This window comes from Rhinopithecus roxellana, chromosome 12 (assembly GCF_007565055.1).
Source record: "Rhinopithecus roxellana isolate Shanxi Qingling chromosome 12, ASM756505v1, whole genome shotgun sequence".
Taxonomy (NCBI): domain Eukaryota; kingdom Metazoa; phylum Chordata; class Mammalia; order Primates; family Cercopithecidae; genus Rhinopithecus; species Rhinopithecus roxellana.
Genome location: NC_044560.1, coordinates 111,860,437 through 111,880,091, shown reverse-complemented (window position 1 = coordinate 111,880,091; position 19,655 = coordinate 111,860,437). Strand labels below are relative to the sequence as shown.

The 19,655-nt window shown below is 53.2% G+C and overlaps 3 protein-coding genes across 10 annotated transcripts in view; all 3 read left to right on the top strand.

Moving 5' to 3' along the window:
• The window catches only part of CD22 (CD22 molecule), a 34,639-nt gene extending 30,198 nt beyond the window's left edge, over nucleotides 1-4,441 (top strand). For 6 of the 7 annotated variants that reach the window (XM_030913732.1, XM_030913730.1, XM_030913731.1 and 3 more), the window contains 5 exons: nucleotides 1,931-2,027; nucleotides 2,144-2,219; nucleotides 2,684-2,802; nucleotides 3,232-3,316; nucleotides 3,629-4,441. In XM_030913732.1, coding sequence (XP_030769592.1) covers nucleotides 1,931-2,027; nucleotides 2,144-2,219; nucleotides 2,684-2,802; nucleotides 3,232-3,316; nucleotides 3,629-3,760 — 509 coding nt within the window. In that variant the 3' untranslated portion in view covers nucleotides 3,761-4,441. The remainder of the gene's footprint in view (nucleotides 1-1,930; nucleotides 2,028-2,143; nucleotides 2,220-2,683; nucleotides 2,803-3,231; nucleotides 3,317-3,628) is intronic. The other variant, XR_004052272.1, reaches the window with a different exon arrangement.
• A 1,180-nt stretch (nucleotides 4,442-5,621) lies between these two features.
• On the top strand, nucleotides 5,622-10,953 carry FFAR1 (free fatty acid receptor 1). Its single transcript, XM_010369312.2, has 3 exons — nucleotides 5,622-7,476; nucleotides 7,690-7,896; nucleotides 8,261-10,953. Exon 3 carries the CDS (start codon nucleotides 8,643-8,645, stop codon nucleotides 9,543-9,545), a length of 903 nt encoding a protein of 300 aa, XP_010367614.1. The 5' UTR covers nucleotides 5,622-7,476; nucleotides 7,690-7,896; nucleotides 8,261-8,642; the 3' UTR covers nucleotides 9,546-10,953.
• Nucleotides 9,700-17,533, top strand: LOC104667106 (free fatty acid receptor 3). Of its 2 annotated transcripts, none has more exons than XM_030913507.1 (2): nucleotides 9,700-9,747; nucleotides 15,557-17,533. In XM_030913507.1, the coding sequence occupies exon 2, from the start codon at nucleotides 15,933-15,935 to the stop codon at nucleotides 16,998-17,000; it is 1,068 nt and encodes a 355-aa protein (XP_030769367.1). In that variant the 5' UTR covers nucleotides 9,700-9,747; nucleotides 15,557-15,932; the 3' UTR covers nucleotides 17,001-17,533. The 2 variants fall into 2 exon arrangements, with proteins under 2 accessions (XP_030769367.1, XP_030769368.1); XM_030913508.1 differs by having other exon boundaries at nucleotides 9,706-9,747; nucleotides 15,949-17,533.
• Nucleotides 17,534-19,655: the final 2,122 nt, after the last annotated feature.

The window sequence follows — 19,655 nt, the reverse complement described above, 5'->3', positions numbered from 1 at the left end:
CCGGATCTCAGCTCACTGCAACCTCCGCCTCCCGGGTTCACGCCATTCTCCCGCCTCAGCCTCCTGAGTAGCTGGGACCACAGGCGCCCGCCACCTCGCCCGGCTAATTTTTTGTATTTTTAGTAGAGACGGGGTTTCGCCGTGTTAGTCAGGATGGTCTCGATCTCCTGACCTCGTGATCCGCCCGTCTCGGCCTCCCAAAGTGCTGGGATTACAGGCTTGAGCTACCGCGCCCGGCCTGTTTTCATCTTTTAAGATGTAAATGAATTTTTTTTTTTTTTGAGACAGAGTCTCACCCTGTTGCACAGGCTGGAGTGTAGTGGCACAGTCTCAGCTCCTGCAGCCTTGACCCCCTGGGCTCAAGTGATACTCCTGCCTTGGCCTCCAGAGTAGTTGACTTGAGTGATTTTTAAACAGATCATACAAGCACACGGTAAAAAAATAAAATGTAAGCATGAAAGGGTAGATAGTGGAAAGACAGATGTGGCTCACTCTTGATCCCCAAGAACTCTTATCCCCACCAAAGGTCCTCACTGCACACAGTCATCCCGTCTCCCCCAGGGGTATTTTTCACATGCGCAATTCACATACAGAGGTCTGTGCCCATACACGCTTCCTCGTGACACAGACGAGGCAGAGCTCACACTTTGCCCAGGAATTTTCTCTGCTTTTTTCCATGTAATAATACTGCTTGGACATTGTTCTGTATCTATGCATACACAGAGTGTCTAAAGTCTGGAGCCTGGACGTGGTGGTTCATGCCTGTAATCCCAACACTTTGAGGGGCCGAGGTGGGAGGATCACTTGAGCCCAGGAGTTCGAGACCAGCCTGGGCAACATAGCCTATACCTCATAGCAAGACCTCATCTCTACAAAAAATACCAAAAAAATTTTTTAAAATAAACAAACAAAACAATAACAACAATAAAAAAGAATCTGGAAGCATAGGGAACATATTTAATTAATTTATTGTACTATTTCAGATTAATAATTGGAAACATGGCCTTAAACTGAGGGAACCTGGCCAGGCACAGTGGCTCATGTCTGTAATCCCAGTACTTTGGGAGGCCGAGGTGGGTGGGTCACTTGAAGCGAGGAGCTCGAGACCAGCCTGGCCAATGGTGAAACCCCATCTCTACTGAAAATACAAAAATTAGCTGGGTGTGGTGGTGCATGCCTGTAGTCCGAGCTACTCAGGAGGCTGAGGCAGGAGAATCGCTTGAACCCAGGAGGCGGAGGTTGCAGTGAGCCAAGATCTCACCACTGCACTCCAGCCTGGGCAAAAGAGCGAGACTCTGTCTCAATCAATCAGTCAATCTAAGGGAACCATCACCAGCACAACTGAAGGCCAAAGGAAAATATCTGGAACATGTTATCAGAAATCTCACAGACACATCCCATCGTATAAAACCATTGTTCCCTGGGCGTCCCCTCTGCAGACAGCCTGAGAGCCTCCTCTTTTTCCCAGGGCCATGGAGTCCTCGCATATGAAGGTTGCATACGTCCTCCTCCCAGTGCCCTCTTCAGGGCCTAGGTCTGCAGCCTCTTGTTTTGGGCTTGCAAGGACAGTTGCAAGATGCATTCCCATGTGGAATTGCTGGGTGGAAGACAGGTGCATTTTCAGAGCTGATCACACAGCCATACTGCTGTGAAGAGCTGCACCCATTCATGCGAGTGCGGGTCACAGGCTCTGGGCGTGCCGTGTCTGTGGGAAAAGCAGCTCCTCAGGAGAATTAGTGTCTTCCTCCTAAAGGGAGGCCCAGAGCAAGCAGGGGCCAGTGTCACCCTCTTCCTCTGCACCCCTGTCCCATGCATGCAGGGGAGAAGAACAAGTCTGGCTGCGGAGAGAAGTCCAGGATGCCTTCTAGGCAAAGGCTGCCAGGCAGAGCCGGCCTCTCAGCTGATTAAGGTCTCTCCTTTCTCCACCCAGATAGCCCGGAGACCATTGGCAGGCGAGTGGCTGTGGGACTCGGGTCCTGCCTGGCCATCCTCATCCTGGCAATGTGTGGATTCAAGGTCCAGCGACGGTGAGCTCCTGCTGCCCCCCACCACCTCCTCTTTCCCTTGGCAGAGACCCGTGTCCATCTCGAAGCCTCCAGCCTGTGGAGTCCCTGACCCTCACACCTGTGCCTTTATTTCTCAGTTGGAAGAGGACACAGAGCCAGCAGGGGCTTCAGGAGAATTCCAGTGGCCAGAGCTTCTTTGTGAGGAATAAAAAGGTAGGATGAAGCTGGACACGGTGGCTCATGCCTATAATCCCAACACTTTGGGAGGCTGAGGCAGGCAGATCACCTGAGGTCAGGAGTTCGAGCCCAGCGTGGCCAACATGGTGAAACCCTGTCTCTACCAAAAATATTTTAAAAATTAGCCGGGTGTGGTGGTGCATGCCTGTAATTCCGGCTACTCAGGAGGCTGAGGCAGGAGAATCGCTTGAACCCGGGAGGCGGAGGTTGCAGTGAGCCAAGATCACGCCATTGCCCTCCAGCCTGGGTGACAGACTGAGACTCTGCACCCCCACCAAAAAAAAGGATAGGCACGAGGCAGACCGTGAAGCTGAGTGGGGAAACAAGGTGAAGGAAGGAGATAAAATGTCCTCTGGGGAGACCTGGGCTGTCAGAGGCCAGGGAAGGGGCCAAGGGTTGGGGAACAGGTGGTTAGCACTTCACCCTCGTATCCCTCCCAGGTTAGAAGGACCCCCCTCTCTGAAGGTCCCCACTCCCTGGGATGCTACAATCCGATGATGGAAGATGGCATTAGCTACGCCACCCTGCGCTTTCCCGAGACGAACACACCACGAACTGGGTACTGAGGGTACCAGGAGCGTGACCCTGCACCCTGGGAGGGAGGCGGGAGGAAAAGCTCTTGTCTCGCCTGCCCTCTGTGCCAGGCCCATGCCAGGCACCCTGATACATGCACTGCCTCATTCCTGCTCTGTAACAAGCCTCTGGGTAAGGGCCAGTCTCCGGAAGTGGACCTGCTTCTTCAAGTCAGCAGCGCACATGCCCAGTCCGTTCTTATCACAAAGGTCAAGACCTCGTGATACACACCCACGCCTACTCCCTCCACACACATTTGCACGAGCTCCTGCTGTGAGCTTTGGGCACTGGGGAGGCCTCAGGTTTTACATAAGGGGCTGAGGTTGGGGTGCTGTTGGGGGCTCTGGGTGCTGAGAGGGAGGAGAGTTCATGGGAGATGCTTCATACATGGTCATCTGTCTGCCCTCTCTCTCAGAAATGCAGAGACCTCAGAGATGCAGAGACCTCCCCCAGACTGCGATGACACAGTCACTTATTCAGTGTTGCAGAAGCGTCAGGTGGTAAGGAGGGTGGGGCTGTGGAAGGCTGGGGACGGGCGCCTGGCTTCCGCGGTGGGTCCCACATAGGAAGGACTTGGGGAGGCATCCGTTATGGCAGAGGTTGGGTGTTGGAGACGGTTGCTCTGGCATAGCTGGTCAGAGCCAGGCAGGTACCTCTGGGTCCTGGATACCGGCCACAGCCAGTTTCCTGACACAAGGATGCCCGCCTGGGCTTTTGGACCCCCGGGTGGAATGAAGGAGAGAATGCAGAGAAAAGCAGCAGTGGAGGCTGGTGACAGCGGGGCCAGGCTGACCACCACGCGGTTTTCTCAGGGCGACTATGAGAACGTCATTCCAGATTTTCCAGAAGATGAGGGGATTCATTACTCAGAGCTGATTCAGTTTGGGTTTGGGGAGCGGCCTCAGGCACAAGAAAATGTGGACTATGTGATCCTCAAGCACTGACGCCGGATGGGCTGCGGCAGAGGCGCTGGAGGCAGCAGGGGCCCGGGAAGTCCCAGAGCTTCCCCAGACACCACCACACGGCTTCCTCCTCCGCGCATGCGTACACACACACACACACACACACACACACACACACACACACACACCACACACATGCTCACTGCGGAGAACCTTGTGCCTGGCTCAGAGCCAGTCTTTTCGGTGAGGGTAACCCCAATGCTCCAAAACTCCTGTCCTTGTTCTTTTCCACTCTCCTTGCTACCCAGAAACCCATCTAAACACCTGCACTGACATGCACACCTCCCCCTGCCCCCACCATGGCCACTGGCCACCCCCACCCCCAGCTGCTTGTGTCCCTCCTGGGATCTGCTTGTCATCATTTTTCCTTCCCTTCTACATCTCTCTGGCCCCCTACCTCTGATCTGACATCCCCAGTCACAAATATTACTCCCAGTTTCTGCCTCTGGGGAAGAGCCCAGAAAAGGACAGAAATGAAGTAGGAAAGGGCCCAGTCCTGGCCTGGCTTCTCCTCTGGAAGTGAGGCATTGCACAGGGAGGCGTACATAACAGCAGCCCCTTGACTCCAGGGACTCCAGGTTTGAGATGGACGCACTGTTGTGGATTAACATGCCATGGAGACAGAGCTCACAATAAAAATGGCTCAGATGCCACTTCAAAGAACCAGCGAACGCTTTTCAGTCTGTGGAGTCAGAGTGGGGATGAGGAGAGGGGAAAGCCTTCACGCGGCCTGGGGGGAAGGAAATGGAGTCAGTGGTTTAGTGATCAAACCAGCAGATTAGAGAGTCTGGTGTCTTGTTAGGAAAAGCATACTGGCTCTGCAGGCAGACAAGCATGAGAGCTTGAATCTTGATTCTTTGGCTTAACTAGCCCAGTGATCTTGGCAGCATTCACCAGCTTGCCTGAGCCTCATTTTCTCCATCTGTAAAGTGGAGAGGGAGAGACCACTGCCTACCACGCAGGTAGCCCACGATAGGAAGTGAGGCATCAACTTATGTATGCTGGAGTCACACTGAGACCCAGCACAGAAGCTGAAAGTCCCCCAGAAAACAAACCCCCGTCCTTTATTTGCATTTCTCGAAGAATGTGAAAAACGGAAGCCAGTTCAAAACGGCTCTTCCCAAAAGTGATGCTACCCAGTTCTTGCACAACCCATAGCTGCCAGAGAAAGTCCTGAAGACCAGCCACCCTGAGAAACCTCACAGCTTTTCTGTCGTTCAAGGTCCTCTGCACCTGTTCCCTAATTCTCTTCACTGATTCAGACTTTTCAGTTAGGTGCCCCAGCTCCCCTCTCGCTTCTCAGGTTTGATCTTTCTCCACCCATTCACCTGCTTCTGCAAAGGGGCCCATTCTCTTTAGAGGGCAGGGGTGTCATTATCTGACCATCAAGGAGATCGGCTCCTGGCACGTGGCAGGTTTCCCCAAACTGTCACCTTCCTTTCCCACCCTCCTTTCCCTCCCATCTCTGCTCAGCACCTGGATGGTAACTCTAGGAATTACGGTGCAGGGAGGCCTTGATCTCCCCATCAATCCACTTTGTCCCTGGTTTGATTTCTCATGAGCACCATTAACTTTTCTGGAGGCAGATGAGACTTTAAGAACTGTTTAAAGGCCAGGCGTGGTGGATCACGCCTGTAATCCCAGCACTCTGGGAGGCCGGGGTAGGCGGATCACCTGAGATCAGGAGTTCAAGACCAGCCTAGCCAACATGGTAAAATCTTGTCTCTACCAAAAATACAAAAATTAGCCGGACATGGTGGTTCACACCTGTAATCTCAGCTACTTGGGAGGCTGAGGCAGGAGAATCACTTGAACCCAGGAGGCGGCGGTTGCGATGAGCTGAGATCACACCACTGCACTCCAGCCTGGGTGACAGAGCAAGAATTCGTCTCAAAACAACAACAACAAAAACAAAAACTATTTAAATGAGACAGGGAGGGCATTGGGGTGTCTGTGCCCAAAATGAGGTCTGGTGTCACTCAACCCTTTCTTCATTCACTCGGCACACAGATACTGAGCACCTGGAAATGCACCCAGTACACAGCCAGTTGTTAGGGCACCAAAAAGATAAGGCATAGGACCAGCCTTGGGGATCCCTAGTTTAGGGCTGCGAAGGGTTTTTAAGGCAAGATCCCCTGGAGCGGCTGAGGCAGTCCTAAGCCTGAAGGGCCTGGCTCGGGCTCCCTGGCAACCACCGAGCGTCTTCCCCTTCCCACCCTGTCCCTCAGCACAGCTGCTGACATAAACCTACTACATGGCTGGTTGACCATGAGATGTGGCCATCAATAGACATTGCTGAAGCATGAAGAGCAGGTGGCCAGGAAGCTGGGGGTCAGGACTCCAGACGCAAGCCGCCCTCCTCAACCCCAGCTCTCACCGTCCTCCCAAGGTCCAGATAATGGATCGTGCATTTAGGTTCCCAAACACTTGCTGTGCAACATGCAGTAGACAAAGCAGACCAAAGCCTTTGCCCTCAGGAGGCTGGCATTCTAGCTCAGGAGCCAGCCAAGACAATGTCGCACTGAAGAAAGACAACAAAAGTGAGATTCACGGGAGGGATCAGTGTGGCTGAGGCACCCCGGAAGGCCCTTGGAGGAGGTGACTTTGGGCAAAGATCCAGACGCCAGGTGGGTGGGGCCAAAGCAGAGAAGATCTGGAAAACCCAACAGCTGCCCAGGGCTTCACTTTTGCTATAGGAGGGGAAATGGCACTGCTTTGGATTCTTCCTCGGTTTTGTCCATTTCTCGGTTCCCAACAACAGACTGAACAGTAGGAGGCCGGTTCTCTGCTTACAGCGGGTGCTGCACCCCATGCGCAGCTCTCGAGAAAAAGGAGAGCATGGACCAATTTAGTGACTCCAAGGTATGAAAGCAGTGAGATGGTGTCTTTGAGGGAGTTAGTGATAGGCTGAGACCTCCTTGCTGTTTCCCCTGAAGCCTGGTGACTGGAGCTGCCAGGAGGCCACACAGAGAGAGGTTTATGATGGGAGACCTGGAATTCAGAAGGGGCAGAGTGGTCAGGTGACCCACACACGCCTGAGAAAACTGATGTGGAGAGGCTGTGTTGTCATTCTGAGGCAGGAAACAGACAGACAGACAGACACCGGCACAGTGAGAGACAGAGACAGAATCACAGAGCAGAGCTGGCTTCTCACCAGCAGGCGTGGGCACACCTGAGGAAGCATCCAGCGAGGTTAGAAATCTTCCTTAGGTCCTCCTGGGAGACTCAGGTGACCCAAATGGGAAACATGAAAGGCTGGGAGGATTCCCAGGGCTGAGAGAAGGAAGCTACGCAGCCGGCCGGTGCCACATTCCTTGTGCCTCAGGGAGTGCCCTGCCCCCCAATGTCCCCAGCCATGCACCCTGGGGGGAGTCAGCTTGGACATCTGCGCCACCCCTTGACAGGCAAAGTGGGGGCCACAACCTGGGTCCTCCAGTGCCAGCCAGCAGAGGCTGCTCCCATCCCTTGCCTTCCTCCTCCTGCTCCTTCCTCCAGTGCTGGAAAGGTCAGAAGCCACCACCATGGAACTAGAGGGGAAGGAGAGGGAGAACAGAGGGGCCCCTCCTTGCAAAAACTAAAACAAGCCCACAACCTGTGCAGAGCCGCACCTGGGTGTGATCACTCCTTTTCCCACACACCCACTGCCACATGGAGATGGCTTCATGGCTGCGGTCACGGGCCACCCTGTGTTGTCAGAGGTAAGCCAGTGAGACCCGGGGCCTGCCCAGGGGTGCATCGAGGGTGGAGAAGACCTGGCCCCAGCGCAGGCATAAACAAGCAGGAGGGCTGGGGAGGGACTAGCACTGGGTTGTGGCCGAGCCCCCGAGCCCTGCTGTTGCAAGGCACTGGCTACACACCCGGCCCCTACCCAGACAGGACCCTGATTCCTCCCTGGCCCCTCTGTGTTCCAGCATCTTCCCAGCCCCTCACCTCCTCTGGTGTGGCCTCACCTCCAGCCGGGATGCCCCATTAGCTGCTCACCCAAGCTGCTAGAACCTCAGGCTAATGGCCCTGCCACCTGCCCTCCTCCCCTTCCGGCTCACTGCTTATCCCGGGCATCCTCCATCAGCCCGCTGAGGGGACTGCTGAGCCTCAGAGACATCTGGCAGCGCCAGGAGGTGGGTCCCTCTCTCTGTGGTTCCTCTCTTCACCTAACTGTTCCCCAGACCTCCAGACCCCTGCCCAGGTGGCCCCTGAGAACTGCTAAGCTCAACTGTGACATGGAAGGGGCCCAGCTGACCCTTGGGCTCTCCCAGGGGGACCCCCTTTTCCTGCCCCTGGCCACACCCTCACCTCATCCACACCCTTCTCCTCCCTGCTGCCCCGCTGGCTTTCCACTTTCCACTGTCGGGGAGTAGCTCTTGCTTTGCCAGGGGACCGGGCAGGGCAGTGGGCTCAGGAGTCAAACTCCCATTCCCAGGGAAGACTCAGGCTGTGGGGCCCAGCCCTGTTCTGAATTATCTCCACCCCTTCTCCCCACAGAGTCTCAGAAATCGAGAAGCCTTCTTCCTCTGCACCACCCAGCCATGCACCCTGGGGGAGTCGGCTTGGACATTTGTGCCACATCCTATCTCCTGTGACACTGCAGGAGCTTCCCTGGTTTTGAGAAGTGATATGGTGGAGAGAAAGCACAGGACTAGGGGCCACAGGTCCTGGCTTCTCATCCAGGCTCCGGGGCTCCCTGGCTGCTGCCTTCCTCTGTGGGCCTCCGTTTCCTCGGTGATCCCATCAGGCGAATTCTAATCCTCCAGGCAGGGCTGGAACCCGCAAGTGATCCCAGGAGCCCCTTCTCTCAGGAGCCCCAAGATCTGAGACCAGGGAGCCAGCTGCACACAGGAGTCCTGCAGGCCAGGACAGTGGCCCCATGGACCTGCCCCCGCAGCTCTCCTTCGCCCTCTATGTGGCAGCCTTTGTGCTGGGCTTCCCGCTCAACGTCCTGGCCATCCGAGGCGCGAGGGCCCACGCCCGGCTCCGTCTCACCCCCAGCCTGGTCTACACCCTGAACCTGGGCTGCTCCGACCTGTTGCTGACAGTCTCCCTGCCCCTGAAGGCGGTGGAGGCGCTGGCCTCCGGGGCCTGGCCTCTGCCGGCCTCGCTGTGCCCCGTCTTCGGGGTGGCCCACTTTGCTCCACTGTATGCTGGCGGGGGCTTCCTGGCCGCCCTGAGTGCAGGCCGCTACCTGGGAGCGGCCTTCCCCTTGGGCTACCAAGCCTTCCGGAGGCCGTGCTATTCCTGGGGTGTGTGCGCGGCCATCTGGGCCCTCGTCCTGTGTCACCTGGGTCTGGTCTTTGGGTTGGAGGCTCCGGGAGGCTGGCTGGACCACAGCAACACCTCCCTGGGCATCAACACACCGGTCAACGGCTCTCCTGTCTGCCTGGAGGCCTGGGACCCGGCTTCTGCCGGCCCGGCCCGCTTCAGCCTCTCTCTCCTGCTTTTTTTCCTGCCCTTCTCCATCACAGCCTTCTGCTACGTGGGCTGCCTCCGGGCACTGGCCCACTCCGGCCTGACTCACAGGCGGAAGCTGAGGGCCGCCTGGGTAGCCGGCGGGGCCCTCCTCACGCTGCTGCTCTGCCTAGGACCCTACAACGCCTCCAACGTGGCCAGCTTCCTGCAACCCAATCTGGGAGGCTCCTGGCGGAAGCTGGGGCTCATCACGGGTGCCTGGAGTGTGGTGCTCAACCCGCTGGTGACCGGTTACTTGGGAAGGGGTCCTGGCCTGAAGACAGTGTGTGCGGCAAGAACGCAAGGGAGCACGTCCCAGAAGTAACGCCACCGCTCGGGGGAAGGAGCATGAGGCAGGAGGGCCTGGCTGCTTCTCCAGGCCCCTGCGGAGGGCTGCTTCGGAGGAACTGCAGGGCAGCCTGGCCCGGAGGCCTCCCTGGAGCCACTCAAGCGGAGAGCGGCGCCTGCTGAGGGCAGCACCCCAGTCAAGAGAGGAGCACGGAGCCAAAGCACGGCGGCAGGGGGAGGTAAGCTTGCCCCTGCACACGTCGGCCCCTTTGCTCGTCTGTCTGTCTCTCCCCTCTGCACGTCCTCACCTGCCTGTCTTCAGTGGGCCGCGAGCAGAGGCCTTGTACTTACGGGAAGGAGGAGGCAAGCTGTTTCTGACCCACAGGTGTGGTCACTCCGGTGATGCACTTGAGGACAGGCTAGGCTGAAATCAGTTCTCAGGTGAGAACATTTGATTTCGGAGTAGGAGAGGAGGCAGGAGTCAGGATAATGACACTGTTATACCATGTGAAACTCGCAAGGGGGCAGCCTTGGAGCTGGGAACGGAGGCTGGCGGGAAAAGATGTTTCAGCCGGGGAGGGAAAAGGCAAGGTCCCGCAGTGATGGGCAGAGGCCACGCAGTTGACTCTTGAACAACGTGGGGATGGGGTGCCGAACCCCCACGCAGTGGAAAATCTGTGCATAACTTTGACTCCTTCCAAAGTTAAACTACTAATAGCCTATTGTTGACCAAAAGCTTTACTCAGTATATAAACAATTGAGTAAGACAATTTGAAGCCAGACACAGTGGCTTATGCCTGTAATCCCAGCACTTTAGGAGGCTGAGGCCGGAAGACTGCTTGAAGCCAGGAGTTCAAGACCAGCCTGGGCAACATAGTGAGACCCCCCCCCCCACCTCTACAAATAATAAAAATAAAAATAATTAGCTGGGCGTGGTTGTGCATGCCTGTAGTCCCAGCTACTCAGGAGGCTGAGATGGGAGGATCGCTTGAGCCCAGGATCGAGGCTGCAATAAGCCATGATCGCACCACTGCACTCCAGCCTGAGTGACAGAGCAAGACCCTGTCTCTGGAAAAAAAAGGAAAAAGACATATTTTGTATGTTATATGTATTATGTGCTGTATTCTTACAAGAAAGTAAGCTAGAGAAAAGTACATGTTACTGAAAACATTATTAGAAACAGAAAATACCTTCACAGCACTGTGCTGTATTTATCCATACCGTAAGTTTATGCTGTCAGTTTATAACAGAAAGTGTCTGTCTGAAGCAGCAGTAACCACAGCTGCAGAACTCAATCTATGGTAGATATCAAGCAGTTCAACCTTTTTTTGTAATATTGTAACTTTTCTTTGCTTCTTGGAAGCAGTCTGGCATCACTAGCAGCCCCGCATATGAGGCCCAGGGGGTTATTCAGAGTTTACGGTATTGCACTAAACGTGGTGAAAAATACGCAATAACTACGAGACATCACTTTTTACTTCTATACACAATGTGCTGGCGAGAACTGCTCACCAGGAGACGATTAGCTTCACGTGGTGTTTTAAGCAGATACTCAACAGCTGAGCTCACGGAGACAGCACAGGAGGTGGCTACGAAATTATTACAGGAGTATAGTATATCTATAGTAAATATGTACTTATAACTTAATACTGCACATCTTTATGTTTGCTTGCATTTCTCTTGACTTCAAATGGCACCAAGTAGAGTTTGTATTTGTGTGTGTATATTTTTGATAAATTTTAACTTTCTTTTTTTTTTTTTTTTTTTAGACAGAGTCTTGCTCTGTCTCCCAGGCTGGAGTACAATGGTGTGATCTCGGCTCACTGCAACCTCTGCCTCCTGGCTTCAAGCAATTCTCCTGCCTCAGTCTCCCAAGTAGCTGGTATTACAGGCACCCATCACCATACCTGGCTAATTTTTTTGTATTTTAAGTAAAGATGGGGTTTTGCCATGTTGGCCAGTCTTGTCTCGAACTCCTGACCTCAGTTGACCCACCCACTTCGGCCTCCCAAAGTGCTGGGATTACAGGCATGAGCCATGGTACCCGGCCAATTTTAACATTCTTTAAGAGATTTGCCCAACCTGGGCAACATGGCGAAACCCTGTCTTTACCAAAAATACAAAAAAATTAGCTGGGCATGGTGCTGTATGCCTACTTGGGAGGCTGAGGTGGGAGGATGCTTTGAGCCTGGGAGGCGGAGGTTGCAGTGAGCTGAGATCATGCCATTGTAGTGAGTCGAGATTATGCCATTGCACTCTAGCCTGGGCAATAGAGCCAGATCCTGTCTCAAAAACAAAAACAAAAACAAACAAAAAAAAGCTTTGCATCCATTTTGTGGCAGTAAATGATAAGATAGACTAGTACCTACATATATTTTTTTCATTCGTGACATACTTAACTTTTGCTTAATTTTTAAAATATATGTCTAGTCTTGTGGTTCCTCTGTAAGTTTTTTTCAAATTGTTGCAAATCTCTGAAAATGTTTCCAATATATTTATTGAAAAAAAATCCACAAGTAAGTGGACCTGCACATTCAAACCTGTGCTATTCAAATGTCAACTATATAGTCTGTAATACGTGATGGGTGCCATGCTGAGTGTCTGCAATGAGTGTTGTCTCACTTCAGCTTCACACAATCTTGTGGTTTAGCCATGCGACTTCTGTGCAGATGGGTGGGTGTTCACTACACGAGGGTACTGGGCAGAGGGGCAAACACTGACTAAATTCTAGCCTGTGCTTTGTTCAGCAAGCCACATGCCTGTCTTGCTTGCATCAAGGGAAGGAGCATTGTGTTCTAATTTGAAGAAATGCACCAGCCACTCCTTAGGCAGCACTTGGTGCGGGGTGGGCTCCTCTGGAAAGGGAGCACCCAGTTTGCACAAAGGTGCTGCACCAGGTAGCTGCGATCCTGGAACAGGATGAAGACAGTTGCCTGAGGCCCTACAGCAAGGACAGGGTAAAAGCAGGATGTGATCCTTCCAAGCGGGACCCCCAAGGGCCAGGGGACATTTGGGAAACCTGGGCTTGTGGAAGTTAACCCTGTATTTGTGGTCCATTTTGCAAAGGATGGCATCCCAAATCTATGAGAGGGAGGGCAGAGGGGAGTGGCTGTGGCTGTGAAGGAAACAGACACCTGGGCACCTGCTCTAAATGACAGCAATGCCGTGCACATGATGATGTATTGGAGCACAACAAATGGCGGCCACCAATTTCTACAAATGAGCTCTGTTCGGGCTGAAATGTCTGCGCATCCAAGGATTGTTCTTGTAACTGATGATATACCCCCAACACCCAGAAGAGAGACTGGCACACAGTAGGTGCTCAGTAAATGTTTACTCAATGAATGAATGAATGCTTCTACTGGCCTTCCAAAGAAAGTTCTACATCTGTTTTATCAATATGGAAACAGGCCAGAGAAATTAAGTAACTTCTTTTGGAAGCCAGAAACAAGCCCGGCCCCTGTGCAGTGACGACACCAGGGAATTTCAGTAAAACCCAAACTCCACCCCAGGGAGCCCCAGTGCCTCCTCCCGCACTGCGGGGCGCCAGGGCCCACTCACTTTGGCTCCTGCTCCACAGCCCCTGCTGGGTACTGGGCTGCTTCTCCCAGTTCCTCCTGCCTCCTCCCACTTAGGGCAAATCCAGTGCCTCCCTGGGACCCAGGAGACTCAGTGAGATCCACCCCAGGCGCCTCTCACTCCTGTGAGACCCAAACCTCCTATCACCAAACCCAGCAGGCCAAGCCTGTGTACCCATGACTCCCCCACCCCAGTGTTCCCTCCAGTGGCTCTTTGCCTTTTCAGTATCCATGTCTTCATGATCCTTCCTCTACATCCCCCAAGCCCTCACCACCAAATGTAATGTAAACAGCATGACAGCAAAAACTTTTCGTTCACGACTGCAGGTTTTTTTTCTTTTAGACAGGGTCTCACTCTTGCTCAGGCTGGAGTGCAGTGACACCGTCATGGCTCACTGCAGCCTTGAATTCCTGGGCTCCAGCGATTCTTCCACTTCACCTTCCCAAGTAGCTGGGACCATAGGCACATGCCACTACACCCAGCTAATTTCTTTTTTCTTTCTTTCTTGTTTTTTTGTTTGTTTGTTTGTTTTTCCTGTGGACGCAGGGTCTCCCTAGGTTTCCCAGGCTGGTCTCAAACAACCTGTTGTCAAGCAATCCTCCCACCTCAGCCTGCCAAAGTGCTAAAATTACAGACCTGAGCTGCCGTACCCAGCCTACTGCTGCACTTGTAACAGCTTAATTGAGATATTTTGTACATATCATCAAATTCACCAATGTTAAGTGTACAATCCAATGATTTTTAGTAAATTTACTGAGGTGTGGGTCCATTACCATCAGCTAGTTTTAGAACATTTTCATGACCCTAGTAAAATCCTTCATGTTCATTTAAATTTAATCTTGGGCCAGGCAGGGTGGCTCACGCCTATAATCTCAGCACTTTGGGAGGCTGGGGCGGGTGGATCACCTGAGGTCAGGAGTTCGAGACCAGCCTGCCCAACATGGCAAAACCTCATCTCTACTAAAAATATAAAAATTACCTAGGCGTGGTGGTGGACACCTGTAATCCTAGCTCCCTGGGAGGCTGAGGCATAAGAATCTCTTGAACCTGGGAGGCAGAGGTTGCAGTGAGCCAAGATCGCACCATTGCATTCCAGCCTGGGTGACAGAACAAGACCCTGTATCAAAAAAAAAAAAAAAAAAAAAAAAAAGGAAAAAACCAACTTAATTTTCATTTCTACCTCCATCCCCCAGAGAACCATGAATCTATTTTCTGACTCTATAACTTTGCCTATTCTGGACATATCATATAAATGAAATCTGACAATATATGGTCTTCTATGTCTGGCTTGTTTCACTCAGCATAAGGCTATGGTGTATATGGGTAGCTCATTCCTTTTTACTGCCAAATGGAATTCCAGTATATGGATGTGCCACTTTTTAAAATTCACTCACCAGCTGATGGGCTGCCAGGTGACATTTCCACTGTTGGCGACTATGACCAACACTGCTGGGAACATTTAGGACTGAGTCTTTAATTGGACCTGAGTTTCCACTTCTCTTAAGTAAATACCTATAGTGGAATTGTTGGATCGCATGGTGAATTTATGTTTAACTTTTTAAGCAACTGCCACCTGCTTTCCAAAGCGGGGGCACCACCTCCCATTATTCTCACAAGCAGCGAATGAGGCCCCTGTTTGTCCACATTCTCGCCAACCATAGGCATTGTCTGACTTTTTGCTTGTGGCCATTCTAGTGGATGTGAAATCATATCTCATCGTGCCCCGTGATTGTTTAAATGAACTAAGAGATCACCCGGGAAACTGGACAGCACTTGGGTTTGAACCCTGGTGGTGACATTTCACAAGCTGTATCACCTGAAACAAGTGACTTCACCACGGTGAGGGACAAGGATATGACATAAAAGCATTGCTCTAGAAGCAAAGTGTCTGCTATGGATTATGTGCCCACAAAAAGGCAGCTGCTGTCATCATCGCCACCACTGCTATTATTATTATTATTATTATTATTATTATTATTATTATTGTCACCCCAGAGATAATCCTGAACCAGTGACAGAGAAAATAGCAGCTGGCATCAGCTGCCCACTCACCACCACATGCCAGGCTTCCGTCAAAGCACTCAACATGTATTAGTAATCTTTTAATCTATCTACATATTGTTTTAATTTGCATGTGTTAATGCGTTGATCTATGAGATGACTACTATGACGAGCTCTGTTCTGTAGGGGAGAAAGCAGAGACATGGAGAATTTAAGTCATTTCCCCCAAATCACAAAGTCAGAAAGGAATAGACCTCATGGAGCTCGCTCTCTGTCATTGCATCACACTTCCTGCCCTTACAAGGCAAATTGGATAAGTGCCATTCTAGAGAAGCAGACAAAATTCAAGTGGAGAAGAGGGGAGGGGAAGACGTTGACTGGGGCCTGTTTAGAGCATCCCAGCTGAGGCTGCATGAGAAGGGAGGCATGCAGTTGTGGAATTTGCTCCCCTTTTTGCATACCGACCAGCCCTGGCAACGGAGCTCAAGGCATCTTTGTGCCACTGCTCAACAGTGAGTGACGTCATGGGCACGGCCAGGTCTTTATCAGTTCTGCCAGATAAATAGCCAACTGCACTAGGTCTGGAGAGACAGCAAGGTGCTGTGCGGCGGAGCATTTGGGGTCTCAAAGAAGCAGGTGAGCCTGGGTCCGAGGGGCTGGGTGGAGGAGCATCTTGGTGCTTCTCTGCTGGGGAAGACAGGGGACAGGGCATGCTTAGGAAGACAGGCAGGCTGACCCAGCCTGGAAAGCACCTGGAGACAAGAGGGGTGGGCATGGTGACCACGTGCCCTTTTGGGTAAGATGGTGCTGGCCAGAGGCAGGAAGGCCCCCCACTACCAACTCCATGTCTCTCTCACCAGTGGCCACCACCATGGGTGCAGGCCCCGACCAGTCCTATTTCTCTGGCAATCACTGGTTCGTCTTCTCGGTGTACCTCCTCACCTTCCTGGTGGGGCTCCCCCTCAACCTGCTGGCCCTGGTGGTCTTCGTGGGCAAGCTGCGGCGCTGCCCGGTGGCTGTGGACGTGCTCCTGCTCAACCTGACTGCCTCCGATCTGCTCCTGCTGCTGTTCCTGCCCTTCCGCATGGTGGAGGCGGCCAGTGGCATGCGCTGGCCCCTGCCCTTCATCCTCTGCCCTCTCTCCGGATTCATCTTCTTCACCACCTTCTATCTCACCGCCCTCTTCCTGGCAGCTGTGAGTGTTGAGCGCTTCCTGAGCGTGGCCCACCCACTATGGTACAAGACCCGGCCGAGGCTGGGACAGGCGGGTCTGGTGAGTGTGGCCTGCTGGCTGTTGGCCTCTGCTCACTGCAGCGTGGTCTACATCGTGGAATTCTCGGGGGACACCTCCCACAGCCAGGACACCAATGGGACCTGCTATCTGGAGTTCCGGAAGGACCAGCTAGCCTTCCTCCTGCCCGTACGGCTAGAGATGGCCGTGGTCCTCTTTGTGGTCCCCCTGATCATCACCAGCTACTGCTACAGCCGCCTGGTGTGGATCCTTGGCAGAGGGGGCAGCCACCGCCGGCAGAGGAGGGTGGCGGGGCTGGTGGCAGCCACACTGCTCAACTTCCTTGTCTGCTTTGGGCCCTACAACGTGTCCCACGTTGTGGGCTATATCTGCGGTGTAAGCCCGGCATGGAGGACCTACGTGATGCTTCTCAGCACCCTGAACTCCTGTGTCGACCCCTTTGTCTACTACTTCTCCTCCTCCAGATTCCAAGCCGACTTTCATGAGCTGCTGAGGAGGCTGTGTGGGCTCTGGGGCCAGTGGCAGCAGGAGGGCAGCGTGGAGCTGAATGAGCAGAAGGGAGGGGAGGAGCAGAGAGAGGACCGTCCAGCTGAAAGAAAGAGCAGTGAACACTCACCGGGCTCTGGAACTGGTGGCCAGGTGGCCTGTGCTAAAAGCTAGGTCCTCTGCGGCAGGAGGGTGTAGCTGGCATGTCATCCTCAGGGCACTTTCTCGCTCACGCCAGGGACTTGGAGTGGCGAGCTGGGGCCCGATGGGGCTTGGGGGCAGAATAGACATCTAGCCTTCCTAAGGGTGTACGCACTAAAGCCCAGCTCTCCATCTCCCCTCCATCCCCATCCACCCACACACCATGGGAAGGGGTCAGGGTGAGAGGCTGCTCTGGAGAACAATGAGGTTCTCGTAGCAGCAGGCAGCTTTTGTGCTTTTTTGAGGGTGGCAGAGGAGCTAAGAGCAGTGCCCAGGGTCTGAGGGGGCTGCCCAGTGAGTGACAGGGGCAGGAGAGGGGAGAACCCTATCCTCAGGGCTGCTCCCAACCAGCGAGTCAGGAGCGGGGGAGACAGGGCGCCAGGAATGAGGCCGCATTCTGCTCCCACAGTGCCTTTTTCAGAAAGTTCCCATTGCTCAATAAATCTGGATCATCAGAGTCATTTATGAACAATGATAGAAGAAAAATTACCCAAATAAATGTGGAAGCAAGCAAAAGAGAATAGTGTTTCCTTCTTCTCCGGTTTTGTTCTGGTGGTGTGCTTGGGCCGGGTGGGACTGGTGGATGGAAGGAGAAAACACCAGACTCCGGAGGAAAAGGGCCAAACACCGGATGCCTGGATGCTGGGAGAGGATCTGGCTTGCAGGGATGAAAATAACAGCTGCCCTGTCTAAAGGCCTTAGCCTGACACATCATCTCCTTCTGTCTCTCAATAGCCCTGTGGTAGGTACCAACATTATCCCCAGTTTCAGATGAGGGAGTGACCCAGAGAAGTGACATCTCCTACCTGAGATCCTATAGCTGGTGGGTGATTGAAGTGGGACCAGAAGCTGGCGTCAGTGGGCTCTGACACCCATGCCCCTAAGCCACTCTGCTTGTCTCCAGCTTTGTGTCACCTGTGGTTACCTAACCCAGTCAAATGTCCCAAGTCAGATGAGGCCATCTGAGCAGGACAAATGTAAACAGGCCATGATAAGAAACAGAACTAAATGCAAAGCATATTGGCTATTTGTGTGGATTCAACCTTTTCCCAGTAAAAAAGTCCTCTTGGAAAAAATTAAAAAGGTAATTAGTCAGCACAATGAACTTCAGGTTTCTGCAGAGTCAGAAAGATGTTCCTCAGAGCTGTATTCATCAAAGTGTGGCCATTCAGGAAGTTTTCATGTTTCCCGAGTGGTGGCCCATGAGAAATAGCTGGTCAGGACCTCCTCCCCAACCTGAGACTCGCCAGCCCGTTTGCATGCTGTCGGCAGTATTTCAGAAGCATTTGTTGAACACCTATTGCATGCAGACAGCTGGGCTCAGAACATTGGGGAGTTCAACACCACGGTCTTTAAATATCTGCTTCCTCCCTGGGGTTAAGCGTGCTGGAAGAATGAGGACGGGCTGTGTGTGGAGAACTGGATTTCAGGCGGGAGGAGAGGGACTCTGTGGAGAGTTGAAGCCATGAGCTGTCTTTCTGTCCCATGGCTCACCTGTCCATCCCCGGGGCACTCAGCCCTGGTGGCTGCAAAGAAGTTGATGCAAGTAGGGGTCTTCGTGGCTCAGAAAGGGGACAAAGCTGCTGTGGAATCCTGCAACTTCAGAATGGGCACTGCCACCCCAAGGCAGAGAAGAGAAAAGCTGAAAACTCCACAGTTAAAAGAGAGCCATGAAGAGCTGGAGTCTCACTCCTCTCCCAGGGTTTATAAGAGGGAATCAGAGGCAGCTTCATGGGCTTTGCTGTCCCCAGCCGTTGCCCAGCTCAGACCAGTCTGTATAAGCAAAAGCCCAGGGGAGGTGAAGATGAAAAGCCATCAGGGTGTGAGCGATCGTGGGAGTGGGGGTGAGCATTTTCCACACATCTCAGAAGCCAAGGGAAAGGGGCTGTCAGAGAATGGGAGAGGGAGGGAGATGGCATCTTTGGAGGGAGGTGGTGATAGCCTGAGACCCTCTTGTTGTCCCCGCTGAAGCCTGGTAACTGGAGCTGCCAGGCCACACAGAGAGAGGCTGATGATGGGGGACCTGGAACTCGGAAGGGGCAGAGTGGTCAGGTGACCCACACATGCCTGAGAAAACAGATGTGGAGAGGTTGTGTTGTCATTCTGCGGGAGGAAACAGAGACAGACAGAGACATGGGCACAGTGAGAGACACAGACAGAATCATAGAGCAGAGCTGGCTTCTCACCGGCAGGTGTGGGCACACCTGACAGAGCGTCCAGAGAGGTTAGAAATCTTCCTTAGGTCCTCCTGGGAGGCCCAAGTGACCCCACTGGGGAGCTGAACAGACGACGGGATTCCCGGGGTTGAGGGAAGGAAGCTGTGTAGCCGGCTGGGGCCGAATCCCCTGTGCCTCAGGAGGGACACCCAATATTTCTAGCCACGCACACTGGGAAGAGTCCTTGGAGTTGAGGCCACTGCCTGGGTCCTCCAGTGCTGGCCAGCGGAGGTTGCTCCCGTCCCTTACCTTCCTCCTCCCCATCCTTCCGCCAGCCCTGGAATGACTTATTGGCATTCCTGACAGAGAAGAAGAAAAAATAAGCAACTTGGAAAATGCATCTTAAGGTATAATTCAGGAAAATGTCCCCAATCTTGCTAAAGAGGTCAACATGCAGATATAAGAAATTCAG

Coding starts and splice junctions, on each gene's coding strand:
- FFAR1 (XM_010369312.2), top strand. CDS start 8,643: ATGGACCTGCCCCCGCAGCTCTCCTTCGCCCTCTATGTGGCAGCCTTT.
- LOC104667106 (XM_030913507.1), top strand. CDS start 15,933: ATGTCTCTCTCACCAGTGGCCACCACCATGGGTGCAGGCCCCGACCAG.